At 41.6% G+C, this 17,315-nt stretch overlaps 1 protein-coding gene across 2 annotated transcripts; it reads right to left on the bottom strand.

Moving 5' to 3' along the window:
• Window positions 1-5,897: 5,897 nt before the first annotated feature.
• VBP1 (VHL binding protein 1) lies at window positions 5,898-13,385 on the bottom strand. Of its 2 annotated transcripts, none has more exons than XM_039348738.1 (6): window positions 13,231-13,385; window positions 10,429-10,553; window positions 9,489-9,555; window positions 9,017-9,115; window positions 8,003-8,141; window positions 5,898-6,890 (listed from the first exon to the last, which is right to left on the bottom strand). In XM_039348738.1, the coding sequence occupies exons 1-6, from the start codon at window positions 13,339-13,341 to the stop codon at window positions 6,820-6,822; spliced, it is 612 nt and encodes a 203-aa protein (XP_039204672.1). In that variant the 5' UTR covers window positions 13,342-13,385; the 3' UTR covers window positions 5,898-6,819. The 2 variants fall into 2 exon arrangements, with proteins under 2 accessions (XP_039204672.1, XP_039204673.1); XM_039348739.1 differs by having other exon boundaries at window positions 10,429-10,549; window positions 13,231-13,374.
• Window positions 13,386-17,315: the final 3,930 nt, after the last annotated feature.

The raw sequence follows: 17,315 nt of genomic DNA, 5'->3' as shown, positions 1-17,315 counted from the left end.
TCTCGCAGCGAGACCTCGATCACCCCATGATCACCTCATTAGATCACCCTGATCTAACTCCAGTACATCTATCCACTACATCCCTTAATGAAATATTGAAGGTTGCTTGGGCCACCTGGAAAGTTACATTCCTACAAGTCATAGGAAGAGGAGGGCTGATGTGTATGTGTGTCTGTGTGTGTGAGAGAGGGGTATATTTTGATCAAGGGTGCTCTAATTTTCTTCTGGAAAAAGCCAAGATTGATTAAAGCTGAAGTAGCATTGAATCCGTGCTTCCTGCTCTTGGGACGTTGCATTTCCTGCAGGTCCCAGCTGAGAAGAAAGAGGATGCATAGTAAGATAGGCAAGCGAGAAGGGATGCAAAGCAATCGTTTTGCAACTCAGTGAACTTGCAAGAATTGTAATTTTAATGGCCTTTCTTTCCCTTCTGAACATATTATCAATCGTTTTAAGCATTGCTTAAAGAAAGCAAGCTAGATCAGTTAAGTGAGGGAGCTCATGACACAACCTGGAATTCTTAAGAGGAAAATCAGTGTTTACTAAATAAATAAATAAATAAATAAGATTGGTTTGGTTGTCAAGAGATAGGTAAGACGTGAGCAGAAGGAAGAAATCTGGGAGATGCTGAGTGATGAGAAACTGCTTTTAAAGGCAAGATGAATCTGCATTTTTAGCAGCAGTTCCACTTTTTTTTTTTTCTTGATCATTTTGCATCTGGAGCTGGGTTGTTTTTTTTTTTTATGGCCATCTGAGAATCTGAATGCAGAATGGAAGGAAAGGAGGGTTGGATTCCTCCAGAGCAGTGGTTCTCAACCTTTTTCATGCCGCGACCCCCAACCGGTCGTAAGTCGAGGACTACTCAACCGGTCGTAAGTCGAGGACTACTCAACTGGTGCAGCACCATTTGCAGAATGGGACTTTTGGCGGGCTCAGCAGGGCAGAGACAGCCTGGACAATTCCTATTGGCTTTTGAAAGCCAATAGAATTAGACTCTATTCAAGAGAGTCTATTCTATTGGCTTTCAAAAGCCAATAGAATAAAAGGGAGTAGAACAGCTAAGAAAAAGGGGGGAAAAAATGGCGGACTGCGTTGTTTGGCGACCCCCGTGAAATGGTCGTTCGACCCCAAATGGGGTCCCGACCCACAGGTTGAGAACCACTGCTCCAGAGCATTCATTCTTTAACATTTCTGAAGAATGTTTAGGAAGCAGCCAATGTTAAAGGAAACAATGTTAATTGGAGTGTTGGTTTCTTTTCACGAAAGTTTGCTCTGAGGCAGAAAAGGGCTACACTGTTTTTTAATGACCTACATACATGCAGAGTGTTTACTTTTCTTTCTGGAGGTGACAGTAATGATTTTGTGATCTCTTCCCCACCCCACCAGGCTCAGATACAAATAGATTGCGCCTGGCTCAGACTGCAAGCTGCAGAAGTCACAAGTAAACCTACATCCCATTTGCTAAGGACACTGGGAAACATTTTTATAGGGATGCAATAGAATAAGGGATGAAGCCCACATATACTCAAGACAATATTTTTAAATCAATAAGTCAGATCTAGACTAATTTCAAGAATGTTGCTAGCGTTGAACCCAGGAGTAAAATAGATTGTAGGATTGGTTATATTTTGCATGCTCTGGCTCAAATTGTAGCTTTATATACGGAGTAAAGCTAGAAAGGCAAACTCTTCTGCCTGTTAACTAATTAAAGACGTTTTAGTCAATCATCTGAATTTCTGCTGAATAATTGGGGGGGGGGACATTTCTATGAAACAAAGAACTTGGGTTCTTTTTAGATAGTATCTGCGTGGGTGTGACAAACAGACATTACTATTGTAGAAAAATTCCAGCTTCTTGCATAAAGGATTGCTGCTTATGATCTGGTATGTGCTTGCATTGAATATGCTTTTTTTTAAAAAATAGGCCTATTTCCCCAGGAAGGGAGGGGGTGTTAGCAGTTTAAGTCAATTAATCGAATGGATTTTTAGAATCACTCTATCCAGTTGACAAAATGTTGGAACTCCTTTAAAAACTAGTGTTTTTTTTTTTTTTCCAGATAGCAGAATAAAGGGTGGGAGGAAGTGATGATAAATCCACGTAATACTTTAAAAGAGTGTCAGTACGTTTGTTGGAACCTTTTGTATCATTCTGAGTTTTTGCTATAGTTTTCTGTTTCTGCATGATTCACAAGTGACTTCAAATTATTTCTGTGATCAAATTAAGGCAATATTTAAACTACTTTTTAAAATGCCTGTTTATCAAGTGTTGAAAGATATGCTTAAGTGTCTTAGGTTACAGTTGCTTGTAGATTTCACCTGGACTTGGAATAATTGGTCCGTTAAAGCAAAATAATTCAGAACTGATTTTATACATATGAACCTTATGCAGTATACTATTCCATGTGCTGTTCAAATTCTCTGTAGTATATTTCATATACATGTACATTGTGCAAATGTGCACACAGAGATTAAAAATTAGGCTGTTACAGACCATGTACATTAATGGGAGATAAACAGAGGAGAGCAACAAAGATGATTAGGGCACTGGAGGCTAAAACATATAAAGAACGGTTGCAAGAATTGGGTGTATCTAGTTTAATGAAAAGGACTAGGGTGACATAGCGTTATTCCAATATATCAGGGGCTGCCACAAAGAAGAGGGAGTCAAGCTATTCTCCAAAGCACCTGAAAGCAAGACAAGAAGCAACGGGTGGAAACTAATCAAAGAGAGAAGCAACCTAGAACTAAGGAGAAATTTCCTGACAATGAGAACAACTAATCAGTGGAACGGCTTGCCTCCAGAAATTGTGCGTGCTCCAACAGTATAAGTTTTTAAGAAGAGATTGGACAACCATTTGTCTGAAATTGTATAGTGTTTTCTGCTTAAGCAGGAGGTTGGACTAGAAGACCTCCAAGGTCCCTTTCAACTCTGTTATTCTGTTATATTCATTTAAGTGACACAACTCACTTCCTCTGGATTTGAGGATGCATTCATGCCCAGTTCGGTGGTGCTCTTACAGCAGTGGTTCTCAACCTTTTTAATGCCGCAACCCCCAACCGGTCGTAAGTCGAGGAATACTCAACTGGTGCAGCACCGTTTGCAGAATGGGACTTTTGGCGGGCTCAGCAGGGCAGAGACAGCCTGGACAATTCTTATTGGCTTTTGAAAGCCAATAGAATTAGACTCTATTCAAGAGAGTCTATTCTATTGGCTTTCAAAAGCCAATAGAATAAAAGGGAGTAGCACAGCTAAGGAAAAGGGGGAAAAAATGGCGGACTGCGTTGTTTGGCAACCCCCGTGAAATGGTCGTTCGACCCCAAATGGGGTCCTGACCCACAGGTTGAGAACCACTGTCTTACAGCATCCTAATCTTTGGTAGTTTTAAACTTGTTTAGTACAGCCAATGGCACTAACTGATGTTAAGACAAAATTTAACATGTGCAAATTCAACTAAATCTAATCTGAAGTCTAAAATCAAGAACATCTCCTAAATCAGCCTTTATGGAGCCATGTGCTAAGATTATTTTATGTGATAAGAAATTACACTTTTCTTACTCTCATTTAAAAAAGAGCCTGGATCCAGCACCAATCTAAATCAAGATCTATGAACTAGCATAGCAGAAAATGCCTTTTGAGTGGGGTTCTTTTCTATATCTCTGGGTTAATACTGACTTAAATTAAGAATAAACATCTTTGATTTGTACTACCATGTATTAGGATGACAAAAAGACACACATAAAATATATTTAAATGAAAAGGGAAGTCTTAATAATCCTGATAAAAAGCCGTGACCTAAGTCTTTTTCTAATGATTTACATTTTTAACCCCTGTATACATTTAGCAGTGTACCAAGGGTGGGGCAGAAAAAAAAGGATTCCTTTTTAAAAAAAAAATAAATGGAAGGGGCTTGATTTTGTAAACCTGATAGAAACGAGCCCAGTTTATTGGTTTCAAGTTCACAATCTTAGTCTGCATGCTGGACCTCAAGAAAAATCCAGACCCTCCAGATATATAAATATACTGTACATTTTTGCTAGCTTTCTGTTATATGCACTGTAATGAAATGTGATGCAATGTTGTATTTAGCTGTGTGTGAATGAAAATTATGCTCGTTTAGCAAAGCAGTTAGCGTGAATATGTGACATGCAATATGTGTAAAAATTACTTTTTATTTTCTGCCATTTTTCATGAACCCTCAAGTAACTCTGTATACATGAACTGTGGTGGGAGCTTCCCTCCCCCTTCCCCCAGATTAGGTTAAAAATAAACAGACCCACTGTTTACCATGGAATCAGTATTTTTTTGTTGGGTTTTACTTGTAGGCACGTGCCTTCATTTGAAACATTTTAAAGTGTCTCTTGTTAAGCACAACCGGGATGAAAAGATTCTAAGTGACATAAATAGGATAACAGTCCAATCGGACAACAGCCAAGGTAACCCTTTGCAATATTGGCTGATTGGTATCATGTGTAGTTACAACTTCACTGGAATGCATACGTTCAGTGGGTTTACTTTGCAGATAAGCAGCCCCTTTCTGACATTCTACAATTCCAGTGTCAAGTGAAGATATTTTCTATTCCAAAGATAGTAGCCTTTGCTGAACTCTGCCCCTGAACATTTCATGGACATTTTGGCAGTCCACGGAAGAGGATATGCTTTTGGTTGGCTTGGCGTAACTCTCTACTGGGACCCTGAAGGAGATGCAACCAGTTGTTAGACTCAGATCACAGAGACAGATTGGATGGCATTTTGGCCAGAACCTATTAGTTCTTCAAGGACTATCCTTTTTGGTTGACCTTATAAAAAAAAAATCCCTTGATCGCTCTTAGTTCAGCTAAAGATACCATGAGCTGGGTTGAAATCTAAATTATGAATTACGTGGCTTTTCATGAAACGTAAAGATGATCTGAGTCCAACAGATATTTGGATTACCAAGTTATTCTTTTCATTCAGCCTTTTTCACCTTGGTGTCATGATAGGAAGCACTGATCTTTAGCTAAATTACCTAGAAGATTGACTGAACACATTAGCAGGGCAATCAGAATATGGAAGCCTGGATTAATTTCTTCAGTCTGTTATCCTACAAGTTTTCTGAACATCAATACCATGGGGGGGGGGGAATCATGTTTCCCATCTCCCTTAGAAGATGAAAAAAAGATAGGACCAAAGAAATGGACAGATAGAAAAGGATACGACAGAAGAGATGATAAAGTTTGCAACACTGCTCCAGGAGAATGGATTGAGACTTAATTCCCAGAATTTTGCTTCAATAGCTGCCTATAGCCATCTTGAGTTCATTTTTATTGAGAGAAAAGACTACAGATCTTCATCAGTACACATGCACTTCTGATTTCATCATGGTGCAAAAGCCATTATTGATCTTAAATGTTTCTAAAGTATTATAGTTATTTTTAATAGTAATAAACACTGGTTTTAAGTAAGTTTTGATAATCTAAACCAAACTGTATGTTCACTTTGGCAGTACTGCAAAGAAATCTTTGGATTTTTTTAAAATAATAAAATAATTGGAAAGTTGCAGGTTTATTTAACAAAGTAGATTTTTGGCAATATAAGCAGGTTAATGTCTTGAGTTTTTCATAATCAGAAGGATTTCTTTTGTTCCTGTTGCAATTGAACTGAACAAAATATCCTTTTTTTTTTGGTAAAACACAAATACACACTTTGGAATCCTAAGGAGGTAACAGCTTGAGGCTCCATTCCTGAACATATCTGTATAGTCTTCATTTACTTATCCTGCTTTTATTTTTTCTCAGCTCAAGCACTGTACATGCCTAATGCTCCTGTTTTGTTGTTTCTCTCTTCATTATTTTAACAAATGTTTTAGAAATGTGAGCACATTTTCAGTTTCGCTGTTTTAATAGAATGAAATAATAGTACAAAACTTTACAGATATTGTTTATTAAATGAAACTAGAAGCCAGTTAACATTTGCACTGAACGGTGAGGTGAAATCTGAGCAGTTAGTTATACCGCTAATTTGGCCATCAGGTGTGCTTCAAAGCAAAGGTGTCAAGGCAACATTTTCGCAACGCTTCCTTAATAAGCAACATGGGAATAACGTTCAACCTGAAAACACAGCTGAGCTGCCATATACCAGTTACGTTCCAGAGGTTGCAGCAAGTATCTTTGCAAGAGTTGAGACATCTGGCCCAAACAGGAGGAATGGCCAGCATGCCAGTAAAATGGAGCAAAATATTAAAAATTCTGGTTGCCCGTTTGAAAAAACGGGAGGAATTGATATTTACGTATACACAGAACCAACTACAACCACAAACAGGAGTCAGTGTTTTATTATTTAACCTTTCAAAAGCCAATGGTGTTCTTTTGAAGTACTAAGATGAGCCATTCTCCAGAACAGAATTAAACAGAGAACGTCTGGAGGGCGAGATTAAAGGGATCATTTGCCAAAAGCACAAGGATGTATTCAATTCCCTGACACTCTTGTCACACCAGCTGTATGTTTGTCCCCAAGATATATTCTGTGGACCTCTTTAATAAATCCTAAGCATCAAAGAGTGCCTGTGAACCGTTGTAATGCCCCTGACTCAAACCCCAGATTGATGAGGGGCTTCTTCACTACATACTGTTGTGCCTCCTTTTCCAACAAGCCAATCGCATGAAGCATGCATGGGATCAAATAAGATTTGCCCGTTTTAAAAAGTAAAAACAAAAACAAAAAACAAAGATGCTCACCATTATGTCAACAACCAAACAGATTAAATTAAACACAGTCCATCAAAGGCTGAACCGAACGGTAGTTTAAAAATAAGACAAAACAAAACCGTAGTTAAAACTAGCAGAACTATGCCGTGTTCTTAGCAGGCTCATCCTTGTTTCTTCGCTTTACATCCCAATTATAAACTCTGGCCATATCTGCAGACAGAGATTAAGGAAGGTATGGTTCGAAAGCAGACGCAATTGCCTTGCATTTCCCTACTGCTTCGCTGACACCAAGGCAGGTTTATTTATGACTATAAAGAGCTCCTCAATGGTGCTTAGGGAACAGGAGAGCTGATTTTCTCAAGCCAATGCCTCCCAGAGGGATTTGAAACTCCCATAATGCCACAGCCAACACAGATAGGCCAAGGAATGCTGATAACAAATTTCATGGAGGCTTTTTCGCTACCCCCTGTGAAGTTCCCCTTTTAGTACATCCCAGATCACCTGCTTGTTTGGTGAAGCAGCAATGCTCATTTGAGTGAAATTGCTCTCAACTGAGAGAATAGAATATTGATAACCAGACAGTTTATTAGTCTGTAGTGTTGAAAAATATGTCTGCTGATATTTGTTTAGAGGATCAAGTGCTTCACCATCTACTAAAGAGAGACATGGGGTGAAATTCTTCCCACATGATGCTCAAGTAGCAGCTTATAATGATACTTGGGGGGGGGGTTTTAACTCCAGGCTCCAATTCATTAGAAGAGGGAATCCTTTGTTCTTTTAACAAGCAGCCCAGTGAGAAAATAGCAACAATACAGGAAAGAGCATAGAGATAGGCAGAGATGCAAATCGGTCTACTCAGCAATTTTCCATACCTGGTTCAGAAAAGATTCTATAAGTGACTGTTTGGAATTTCTCCTGAAAGGGAGCCCTAAAATAAGCAATATTTTTAACTAAGCACACGGAAGACCCATTTGCTTTTCCTGTACAGGTCAGAGCTTGAAGTCCAGGTTGAATCTGCACATCATCAAAAAAAAAAAAGTTAAAAATAATAACCTAAAGGCTTAAGTTTATGCAAGAAGAAAGAGCTATGTTATCACTGATCAAAATAGGGATATTTTGTTTACACAGACACTCCGTTGATTATGCATCCACTGTAGTTAAATGGATTTGATGGTACCTGGCTCTGAGAGTCCATTTTGGCTGAAATAGGCAACAGAAATACAACTTTTGGAACTGCAATTCCTTGACACCCAGTGCTTTCTTGAAGTAGCTTGAGAGCAAAGGCAACGAACAGCCTACCATTGGAACCTTAAAAAGGATACTGACTTCTGTGGTTGTAAATTGATCTCTAAGGAAATCCAAATCTTCTTCTAGGGACTCGAGGTTTTTTGTAGCTGTGCTAAGATTTTTTTCTAGCAGTGCCTGGGCTTCGTCAATGTCATATTCCAGCATAACATTGGCCTAAGGGCAGTATTTAAATGAAAAACAAATATTTTTTTATGAATTCTTGAAATCAAGGTAGAGTTGAAGCTTTTGCCATTCATATTAGCTCTAGGCGTTACGTAGAGGCATGTAATTGGGACTAAGGATGGTGAACTCTGAGCTCGCTTGTTCCTCTCCTTTTGTCGTGTTGAACTTTATACCACAGCAGAGATGCACCAAATGCCTGAGAAACCAGAAATCTGACACCTAATAGATTACTAAAAATTGAAAATTGCAAATATAATGGACCCAGATGATCTCTGAAGTATGTCACGGAAGATCAGAATCACGTTACTGACCAGCAACTTTAATTCTTGACTCATACTTTGTTTCAGGGTATAATTCTCTGTTTAACAAATATTTCTAAGCTGGCAAACTATGCTTTACAAAGAAGCCGTGGAAGAAAATTACATTACATTATAATTTGCCATATCAGATATAATAAATAGAAAAGAATAAAAAGAAAGAGTTTCGTAGTTTACTCTCAAATTTCAAAGTTTGGTGTCAGCATCTAAAACAGGGGTGTCAAACTGCCGGCCCACAGGCCAGATGCATCATAGCGAAATCGCGCCCACCCCATTGCCAGCAATGGCAAAAAAGTCACAATACGTCACAACACGTCACGTGACATTGCGAGTTTGACACCCCTGATCTAAAATAAGTTTGTTAAAATGACATCACTGGGCTTCCGTGAAAGTGACTTAGGTATTTTTGTGATTTAAAAAGTCCTGCCATGTAAACAAATGAGTCACATTAAATTTTTACTAGAAAATTCCCAATATGTTACAACCATATTTAGAAATACAATATATTCAGCATCAGAAGAGGTGCTTAACTTTCTACTAATTACTTACCCCTAACCAGAGACAAACTTTATCTGTAGGAGGAACTGATGCTTTACAGTAGACATTATCAGCCAGTAAGAATCTGGTTTCCATCAGATCTGTAGATTCCTTTGGAAAGAATAAATCAACATAATCAAAGTAAAGGTCTGTAGAGTACTTTTTAATTTTCTATCATGATGAAAATACTTAAGATCTAAAGCTAGCCTTTTTTTATAACTAATGACGTAATGATGTATACAAGATATTTCACTGAATTTGTCTAGGAATACATATATCGCTTAGAGCTAATGAATTCTTTCATTTTTCAATTGGACATGGAAAATGATACTACATTCCAATACAAATTCGCTCAGATAAATTATATGACTCAAAAGTGGTTAGAGTTAGCCGTAAAATTGGGCAAGACTTAAAAATCCCCTTGCTTACCAACGGAAATTCTGGGCCCATATGTGGTTGTAAGTCAAGGACTACCTGTACTTACCTTTTTCTTTTGCATGTGTTTTAAGATCTCTAGTGTCTGTTTAATTTCAGGAATTTGACTTTTTAACCTGTAAAATAACATATTGAAAATATTATTTTTGTCATTCTTTCTTTTGAAAGATTTGTATTAAAAGTGTAGAAAGTAAGGAAGATGACCTTGACAGAAATATACAGAAACTGTTACCTAGGCAAAAGAGATGAAGCATTTTTTAAGCTCTGAAAGATGAGATAACATTCAGAAGTGGCTCAGGTAGACACATCCCTGATTTACTGGCGTACAAGAAGGGGATGGAAGTACAGCACAATCAGACTTGCAAAACTGTGTTATTATAACCAATCTTAATAAAAGTACTTTTAGCCTTCTGTGGAATTGATTTCCTAGACAGTCCAACCAGTTGGGCTGGCAATAAGTGAGACAGTGGATGTTAAACTTTCTCTCAGGAAGAAAATAGCTGAGTCACAAATAAGTTACTTGCACACACCATTGTGACCATGCATAGCAACCCCTCATAACACCTAAAAAGAAAAGCATTCCCTTCAGATATAAATGTAGGAACCAGGACCTACTGCCAGTTTATCTATCTCTGAGCTGATACAGCATTCTTTTTTTTAAATAACTTTCAGTGTTCCCCATTACTGGATGGGGAATGAGCATCAAAAGCTCTACTTGTAGCAGAATAATTGTTTTACTGTATTTTATGCAATTTCTTCTATAGCCTCAAATGTATTTCAGGACATACAACATATATATGTGCAGTTATGAATATCTGAAAACCAGTAACCACAAAGCTAGTTGTAAATATGTGTAAATGTGGTGTAAATGATTTTGTTAAACTTTTCATATATATTTAACAAAATAATTTATACCACATTTATGCTTGGCAGAGATGGGCCCAAATTTTAGAACAGCCTTTGTAAAAGAATATTGGAAACATACCCACCTTCTTTTCTTCTGGGCAAGGTTAAGTTCCATAAATTTGTATTTTTGATATTGTTCATCCAGCTTCTTGAGCACTACATCTGCGGTTTCATTTCCTGGCTGTTTCATGAAAGAATCTACATCTTCCTTAAAATAAGAATACATATATATTTTAATTCCAAAAATGCAAGATCAGGGCTGATGAGCCAATATCTTGTTTGTTTGCTTTTTTCACATCCTGGCAAGAAGGATTGGCCAAATTGGACAATCGGCCCACGACTGAAATGCTCTTGGATCTGCTCCTCAAAGTCATTTCCACCTACTGGTTCACTTAGTCGGTCTCATTAGCTGAGAGGGAAACAAACACTGGTGGAGAAGACACAAAAGTAAAGCGCTGAACTGAACTCCTAGAAAATGTATAGACCTGTTCATGCTCTCTCCTAGGCAACTACACAATATGCTTCTTCCAGAAAATTTCCTGTCTTCCCAGACTGGTCCAAACTAAGAGCATTATAGCATAACAATAGAGTAACAGCCTAGATTTAACTCTCTTTTTGGTTACAAAATTGGTTGAGAAATCTTGGATTGACCATTATCCCTCTGCTTAGCATATTTTATGGAATTAAAAAAAAAAAAAGAATTAGGTGGATGAAGAACCAGCAGTCAATGGAAAAGACCCTGCAATCTAGAAAAGATGGCAGATGAGTATGATACAACCAAGAAAGCACTTTCTGTATTAAAAGAAAAAAAATTCTTGGACCCAAGAACTGCTCTGCCAATCAGGTTTGTGATGTAGATCCACACCAGGAATACAATAGCTCCATTCAGCTTGGCTCTTTCAGTATCTGGCAAGGCAAGCATTGGCAAGAATCCTGCTTTTTGGGGTATTTTTTTGTTGTTGTTTTGTTTTTTGTGCCTTTGAACCCGTCTTGACTTCTGGTCTTGACCTGAATGAGTCTTGCCTTGCTTTCTTCTTGGGTTGAGAATGACTGAGACCACAATTAACTGGCTAGCTTTTTTCTAAGGCTGGATAGGACTCCTGATGCCGAGCCTGGTGCCTTAGCCATGAAACCCAAGCTGTTCCCTACTGGAAGTGGCTTGTTCTTACTCGTCACACTACTTTCTTCATAAAGCTATGAGAGAGAGATTGCCCCAAGGTCCTCCAATTATCTTCATGTCATAGGCAGGACTGTAACTCAGTCTACCAGTTCCTAGTCTGGTGGCTCCAACCCCAATGTCAAACTGGCTGTCTTTGCCTTTAAGCCAGACACACTCTGGGCAACTGCCTAGATCAGTGGTTCTCAACCTTTTTAATGCCGCGACCCCCCAACCGGTCGTAAGTCGAGGACTACTCAACCGGTCGTAAGTCGAGGACTACTCAACTGGTGCAGCACCGTTTGCAGAATGGGACTTTTGGCAGGCTCAGCAGGGCAGAGACAGCCTGGACAATTCCTATTGGCTTTTGAAAGCCAATGGAATTAGACTCTATTCAAGGGAGTCTATTCTATTGGCTTTCAAAAGCCAATAGAATAAAAGGGAGTAGCACAGCTAAGGAAAAGGGGGGGAAAAATGGCGGACTGCGTTGTTTGGCGACCCCCGTGAAATGGTCGTTCAACCCCAAATGGGGTCCCGATCCACAGGTTGAGAACCACTGGCCTAGATGAGTCCCTGCAGGGGCTCTTTTGGGCAACATTTTTGGAAGTGTTTTGAAGATGAGGGAGAATGAGTGGCCCAAAGTCACTCAGCTGGTTTAGTACCTAAGGCAAGACTAGAACTCACAGTCTCCTGATGATTGGCCAAGAGGTACCCAACTAGCATTCCTGCCTCAGGGAAGAGTAGAAGTCACTGACTCCTGGTTTCCTGTCTGCTTTCTTTTGACTCCTGGGCCAAACCGGCTCTTGACCACCTCATCCTCCATAAACTTCCACCAACTCCTTTGAAGACCACACCACTTTCAGTCTCACCTCTACACTACAGGGTCCCAAAACCAGGCAGGAAAACTAAGCTCCCCCACTCATTCCCACCCTTACCTGCTGGGGATGCTCCCCCAAGGATAACAAAGGCAGGACAGGACAGATGCCTGGGGCAGTGGATGCCCTGGATCTATAGAAGCAAAACTGAACTAGCTCCTCTATAGGAAACAGTTTATTTTATTTATATCCTTTATTATATTTAATAATAATAATATTTTATAATTATTTTATAAAATTATAAAATAATTTTATAATTCAAGCTACCTAGAGTAGCCCCAGAGCAAAACTTAACAAATAAAGTGGCAAACATACCTAAAACTCCTTTCCCTCTTATTTACCCCAAAACAACCACCCTGTAAGGTAGGTTGGGCTGAGAGAAAGAGGGGGGTGGACTGGCCCAAGACGGCCTTTGAACGGAGCTGAGCCTCCACCTTCAAAGGCAGTATACCGGTTAAGTTAGGCAGCAGGTTCCCCCATTGTCACTTCTTTCCCAAGAAACGGGATCTTTCCCCAAAAGGTGCCCTTGACTACAGCTCCCACGGACTACAGTGCCCAGAATCCGCAACCAAAGCTGTGGGAGTCACCCACCCGCACCCCGGTCGGGAAAGGCCGCGGCTTCGGCCCTTCCCACCCAGGAACAAGGAAAGATCAGCCTCGCCGACCCCGGCCGGAGAGGAGCCTCCATGGAGAAAAGCAGTCTACCTACAACGCCCGGCCGCGCGGGCCCTAACCGTCCCTGACAGAAACGGAGCGCGCATGCGCAGGAGAAAGCGGGTGGTTGGAACGCCGCCGCCGCCTTTCCCCGCGTCCCGGCCGCTTCGCCGACCCTTTCCCCGCCCCCCCTTGCTTACGACGAAAACGGCCTCGGGGATGCCCAGGTGAGACCTCTTGCCGCCGCCGTCGCCGGTACCGCTGACCGGACCATCGCCGCAAACCGCCTCGCCGCCGGTGGCCGCCGCCATCTTGGGGAGGGAAGGCAACCGCGGCTGGCGCGCGCCGTCACGCCCGCGCCCGCATGCGCGCTGCTGCGGCCCAAGCCTTCCAGAGGGGGCGTTACCAGGTGTCACAATCGAGCCGGGTCCTAACGCTCCTATTGGCTAAGGAGGCGGGCGCTTGCCTGCCCCCCCCCGGATTTGTTTAGGGAGGGGGTGGCTGGAAGAGGGGGCATCCCGGACGAGGATGCCAACGCCCGTTGGCTTGAATGGTGGCTTCTTGAACAAGCCAGAATGGACTGGTTTAGGGGAGAAGTTGGCAGAGCTGGTTAAGGCTGGAATGCATCGGAGGGACCAGGTTGCAATCTCAGTTCAGTGCAAACACTGGGAGCTTGTCTCCTCTCCTCTTCCCCTATTCCTATTCCAGATTCCTAACTGCAAAACTTGACCTTCAGGCTGTTCCATCTTCTTTCTTCTAGTGTTGTGGCGATGCGTGGTGACCTGACATCCCCTTTGCATCCTGCCCTTCAGATATGCGTTTTCCTTGTGTGGGGTGTAGTTGCTTTTTCTGGACACGAAGGGGATCTTTATCCATAAGAATTTTTTTTTGTTGTTGTTAATTGCAAAGTCATGTCCAACCCATCGCGACCCCATGGACAACGTTCCTCCAGGTCTTCCTGTCCTCCACCATCTTCTGGAGTCCATTTAAACTCACGCCTACTGCTTCAGTGACTCCATCCAGCCATCTCATTCTCTGTCGTTCCCTTCTTCTATTGCCCTCCATCTTTCCCAGCATTAGACTCTTCTCCAGTGAGTCCTTCCTTCTCATTAGGTGGCCAAAGTACTTGAGTTTCAACTTCAGGATCTGACCTTCTAAAGAGCAGTCAGGGTTGATCTCCTCCAGGCCTTCCTGTCCTCTACCATCTTCTGGAGTCCATTTAAGCTCACGCCTGCTGCTTCAGGGACTCCATCCAGCCCCCTCATTCTCTGTCGTCCCCTTCTTCTATTGCCCTCCATCTTTTCCAGCATCAGGCTCTTCTCCATTGAGTCCTTCCTTCTCATTAGGTGGCCAAAGTCCTTGAGTTTCAACTTCAGGATCTGACCTTCTAAAGAGCAGTCGGGATTGATCTCTTCTAGGACTGACCAGTTTGAATTTTATAACTGAATAAGAATTTTAGGAAGCTTTAAAAACGCCAGTTGCAGTCGAAAGGTGCGGACAAGCTTGGAATTCCACTTCCCCCGCATCGCTGTGATTTCATTTGATTGAGCCCCGGAGTTTAAGAAGCCCTTCGTTCATTTATGCCTGCTGCAAGCCAAAACGTCTGCAGTCTCAAAGGACCAAAATTTTCCCAAAACAAACTGCAAACACTTTGTGGTGGGAGACAGAAAAACACAGGGAGTCTCAAACATGAAACTAACCCCTTCCCCCACCCCCAGCAAAAAAAAACCTTCAGGGGAAAAAAATTGTTCTGCTGCCCAAAGGCATGACTGTTCAGTTTGCAGCATCACTTGTCAAACCCAGTGTTGGTTCCCATATCACTAGATGTGCTGCCTTACATGCGCACACATCCACACATACCCTGGGCGAAAGGGATAGAACTAAAATAACTAGTTTGCTTCTTTCAGAACCTCTGCTTCATCTATTTTCCTTGCATATTTATAAGATGGTTCCCCATTCTCTAATTTTGAAGACCCAGCTCTCTGGAAAAGGCTTCTAATGCTGGGAAAGATGGAAGGAAAGATGACGGACAGCAGCAAGGTGGAGGGACTCGGTTGCAGTGGCATTGAGGGAAGGGAGTTGGCTGACTTGAAAGGGTCAGGCTATTCTCCAAAGCACCAGAAGGTAGGACAAGAAACAACAGATGGAAACTGAACAAAGAGAGAAGCAACCTAGAACTAAGGAGAAATTTCCCGATAGTGAGAATAATCAACCAGTGGAACGGCTCGCCTCCAGAATTTATGGGTGATCCAACACTGGAGGCTTTTAAGAAGAGACTAGACCAGTGGTTCTCAACCTTTCTAATGCCGTGACCCCATAATACAGTTCCCCATGTTGTGGTTACCCCCAACCACTTATACATCACCGGGTGCCAGGGGCGTGGCCAAAGAAAAGGGGGAAAAATGGTGGACAGCCTTGTTTGGCGACCCCCGTGAAATGGTCGTTCGACCCCAAATGGGGTCCCGACCCACAGGTTGAGAACCACTGGACTAGACAATCATTTGTCTGGAATGGTATGGGGGTCTCCTGTTTGAGCAGAAGGTTGGACTAGAGCAGTGGTTCTCAACCTTTTTAATGCCGCGACCCTAACCGGTCATAAGTCGAGGACTACCCAACCAGTTGTAAGTAGAGGACTACCCAACCGGTCGTAAGTAGAGGACTTTCCCTGCCCGGGAGCGCTGCGCATGCGTGGTGCCGCCCCCTGCACCGGCTGAGGCGTAGCTGGCAAGGGGCAGCGACGGTGCTGGGCAACCACCAGCTGGGCCACCAGCTGGCCCAGCCCAAGGGAGGTAAGGCACCCGCCGGGCCCCATGCGTGCCAGCAACCCTCCCTGCGCCCGCCGGCCTCCCACCTCCCACCCCTGGCCCTCTTTTACTTACATTTTTAGTAGTTGCTCAGCAGGGAGGGGTGAAAGCTTCCAGACAGCTCGCCTTCGCTGCAGATAACTTACCGCACCGTTTGCAGACTGGGGCTTTTGGCGGGCTCAGCAGGACAGAGACAGCCTGGACAATTGCTATTGGCTTTTGAAAGCCAATAGAATTAGACTCTATTCTAGAGAGTCTATTCTATTGGCTTTCGAAAGCCAATAGAATAAAAGGGAGTAGCACAGCTAAGGAAAAGGGGAAAAAAATGGCGGACTGCGTTGTTTGGCGACCCCCGTGAAATGGTCGTTCGACCCCAAATGGGGTCACGACCCACAGGTTGAGAACCGCTGGACTAGACCTCCAAGGTCCCTTCCAACTCTCTATTAAGATAAGGGACAGATCATTGTGGAGAAAATTGCTACGAGTTGAAAACGACTTGATGCATATATTGGATCAATTTTAAAACTGAAGTCCAGAAAGCCCTTAAAGCATGTGGATGCAATGAAGCAGAAGCAGAATCTGCTTTGCTTTCTAGGCCCTTTGAAGTAACCTTAATGAGCCATCATCTAGAATGGTTGGACTAAAACTCCCATCACATAAGATGAACTATGAGACAAACTGAAGTCTCTCTAGTTTAGCAAAGACTGATGCTAGAAGTGCTCAAAGATTACTTTCTGAAAACTAGTTCAAGCCCCAAATTAGTTGCTCTTTGCTGACACCTTTGAAGAATGTTTAGGCATGGTCTCTTCTGCTAAAGGTTTACAGTATATTAGATTAACATGATTAAATCTTCTAAGGAAAGGCAGGGTTGTTGTTGGTTTTTTTAAAGCTTTCCTCTTCAATAGCACTGTAGGGACTTAGCAGCTGACTAGCTAATGTTTCAGTTGAGCAAAATTAAAAATTATCAAATTGACTGAATACAAAACGGAGCCAAAACACTTTGTGCCAAAGTTTATTTTCCAAAACCTGTTTCATTAACAAAATGGAGTCTATACAATAGTCTCAACCACTTCCTTGTTTTATATGCTGTCAAGCCAGTTAGCGCCAAAATCTTTGAAGTGTTAACATGGCAAACAAAATATTTCAGAAAAATATTGGCGGGGGTGTGTGCTTAAACTGAAAAAGGTTTTGATGGCTAGATGTGTTCTCCAACACTTTTGCAATCTAACATGAGCTGGGCAAAATAAATACTTTGAGAAATTCAAACAGAAAATCACAACATACTTAATTATATTTCAAATGTTGAACAAAAATGTCAACATAGAAAAACATTTCAAATATGAAAAAATACAAACACTTTTACAGAAATTCATTAAGCATTTTCAAAATAAAGGTTACATTCCTTCAGTAGTGCCTTACTGACACAAAAAACATCTTGGAATTTTAATTGTACTTGGATTTTAGGCTTACAATTACTTCAA

The sequence above is a fragment of the Crotalus tigris genome, unplaced genomic scaffold (genome assembly GCF_016545835.1).
Source record: "Crotalus tigris isolate CLP2741 ecotype Arizona unplaced genomic scaffold, ASM1654583v1 scf7180000018172.2679963, whole genome shotgun sequence".
Lineage (NCBI taxonomy): Eukaryota > Metazoa > Chordata > Lepidosauria > Squamata > Viperidae > Crotalus > Crotalus tigris.
The sequence above is the reverse complement of the archived record's forward strand: the minus strand, read 5'-3'. Positions and strand labels throughout refer to the sequence as shown.

Coding starts and splice junctions, on each gene's coding strand:
- VBP1 (XM_039348738.1), bottom strand. CDS start 13,341: ATGGCGGCGGCCACCGGCGGCGAGGCGGTTTGCGGCGATGGTCCGGTC. Junction 10,554..13,230: donor TCCCCGAGGCCGTTTTCGTC/GTAAGCAAGGGG, acceptor TCTTATTTTAAG/GAAGATGTAGATTCTTTCAT. Junction 9,556..10,428: donor CTTGCCCAGAAGAAAAGAAG/GTGGGTATGTTT, acceptor GTTATTTTACAG/GTTAAAAAGTCAAATTCCTG.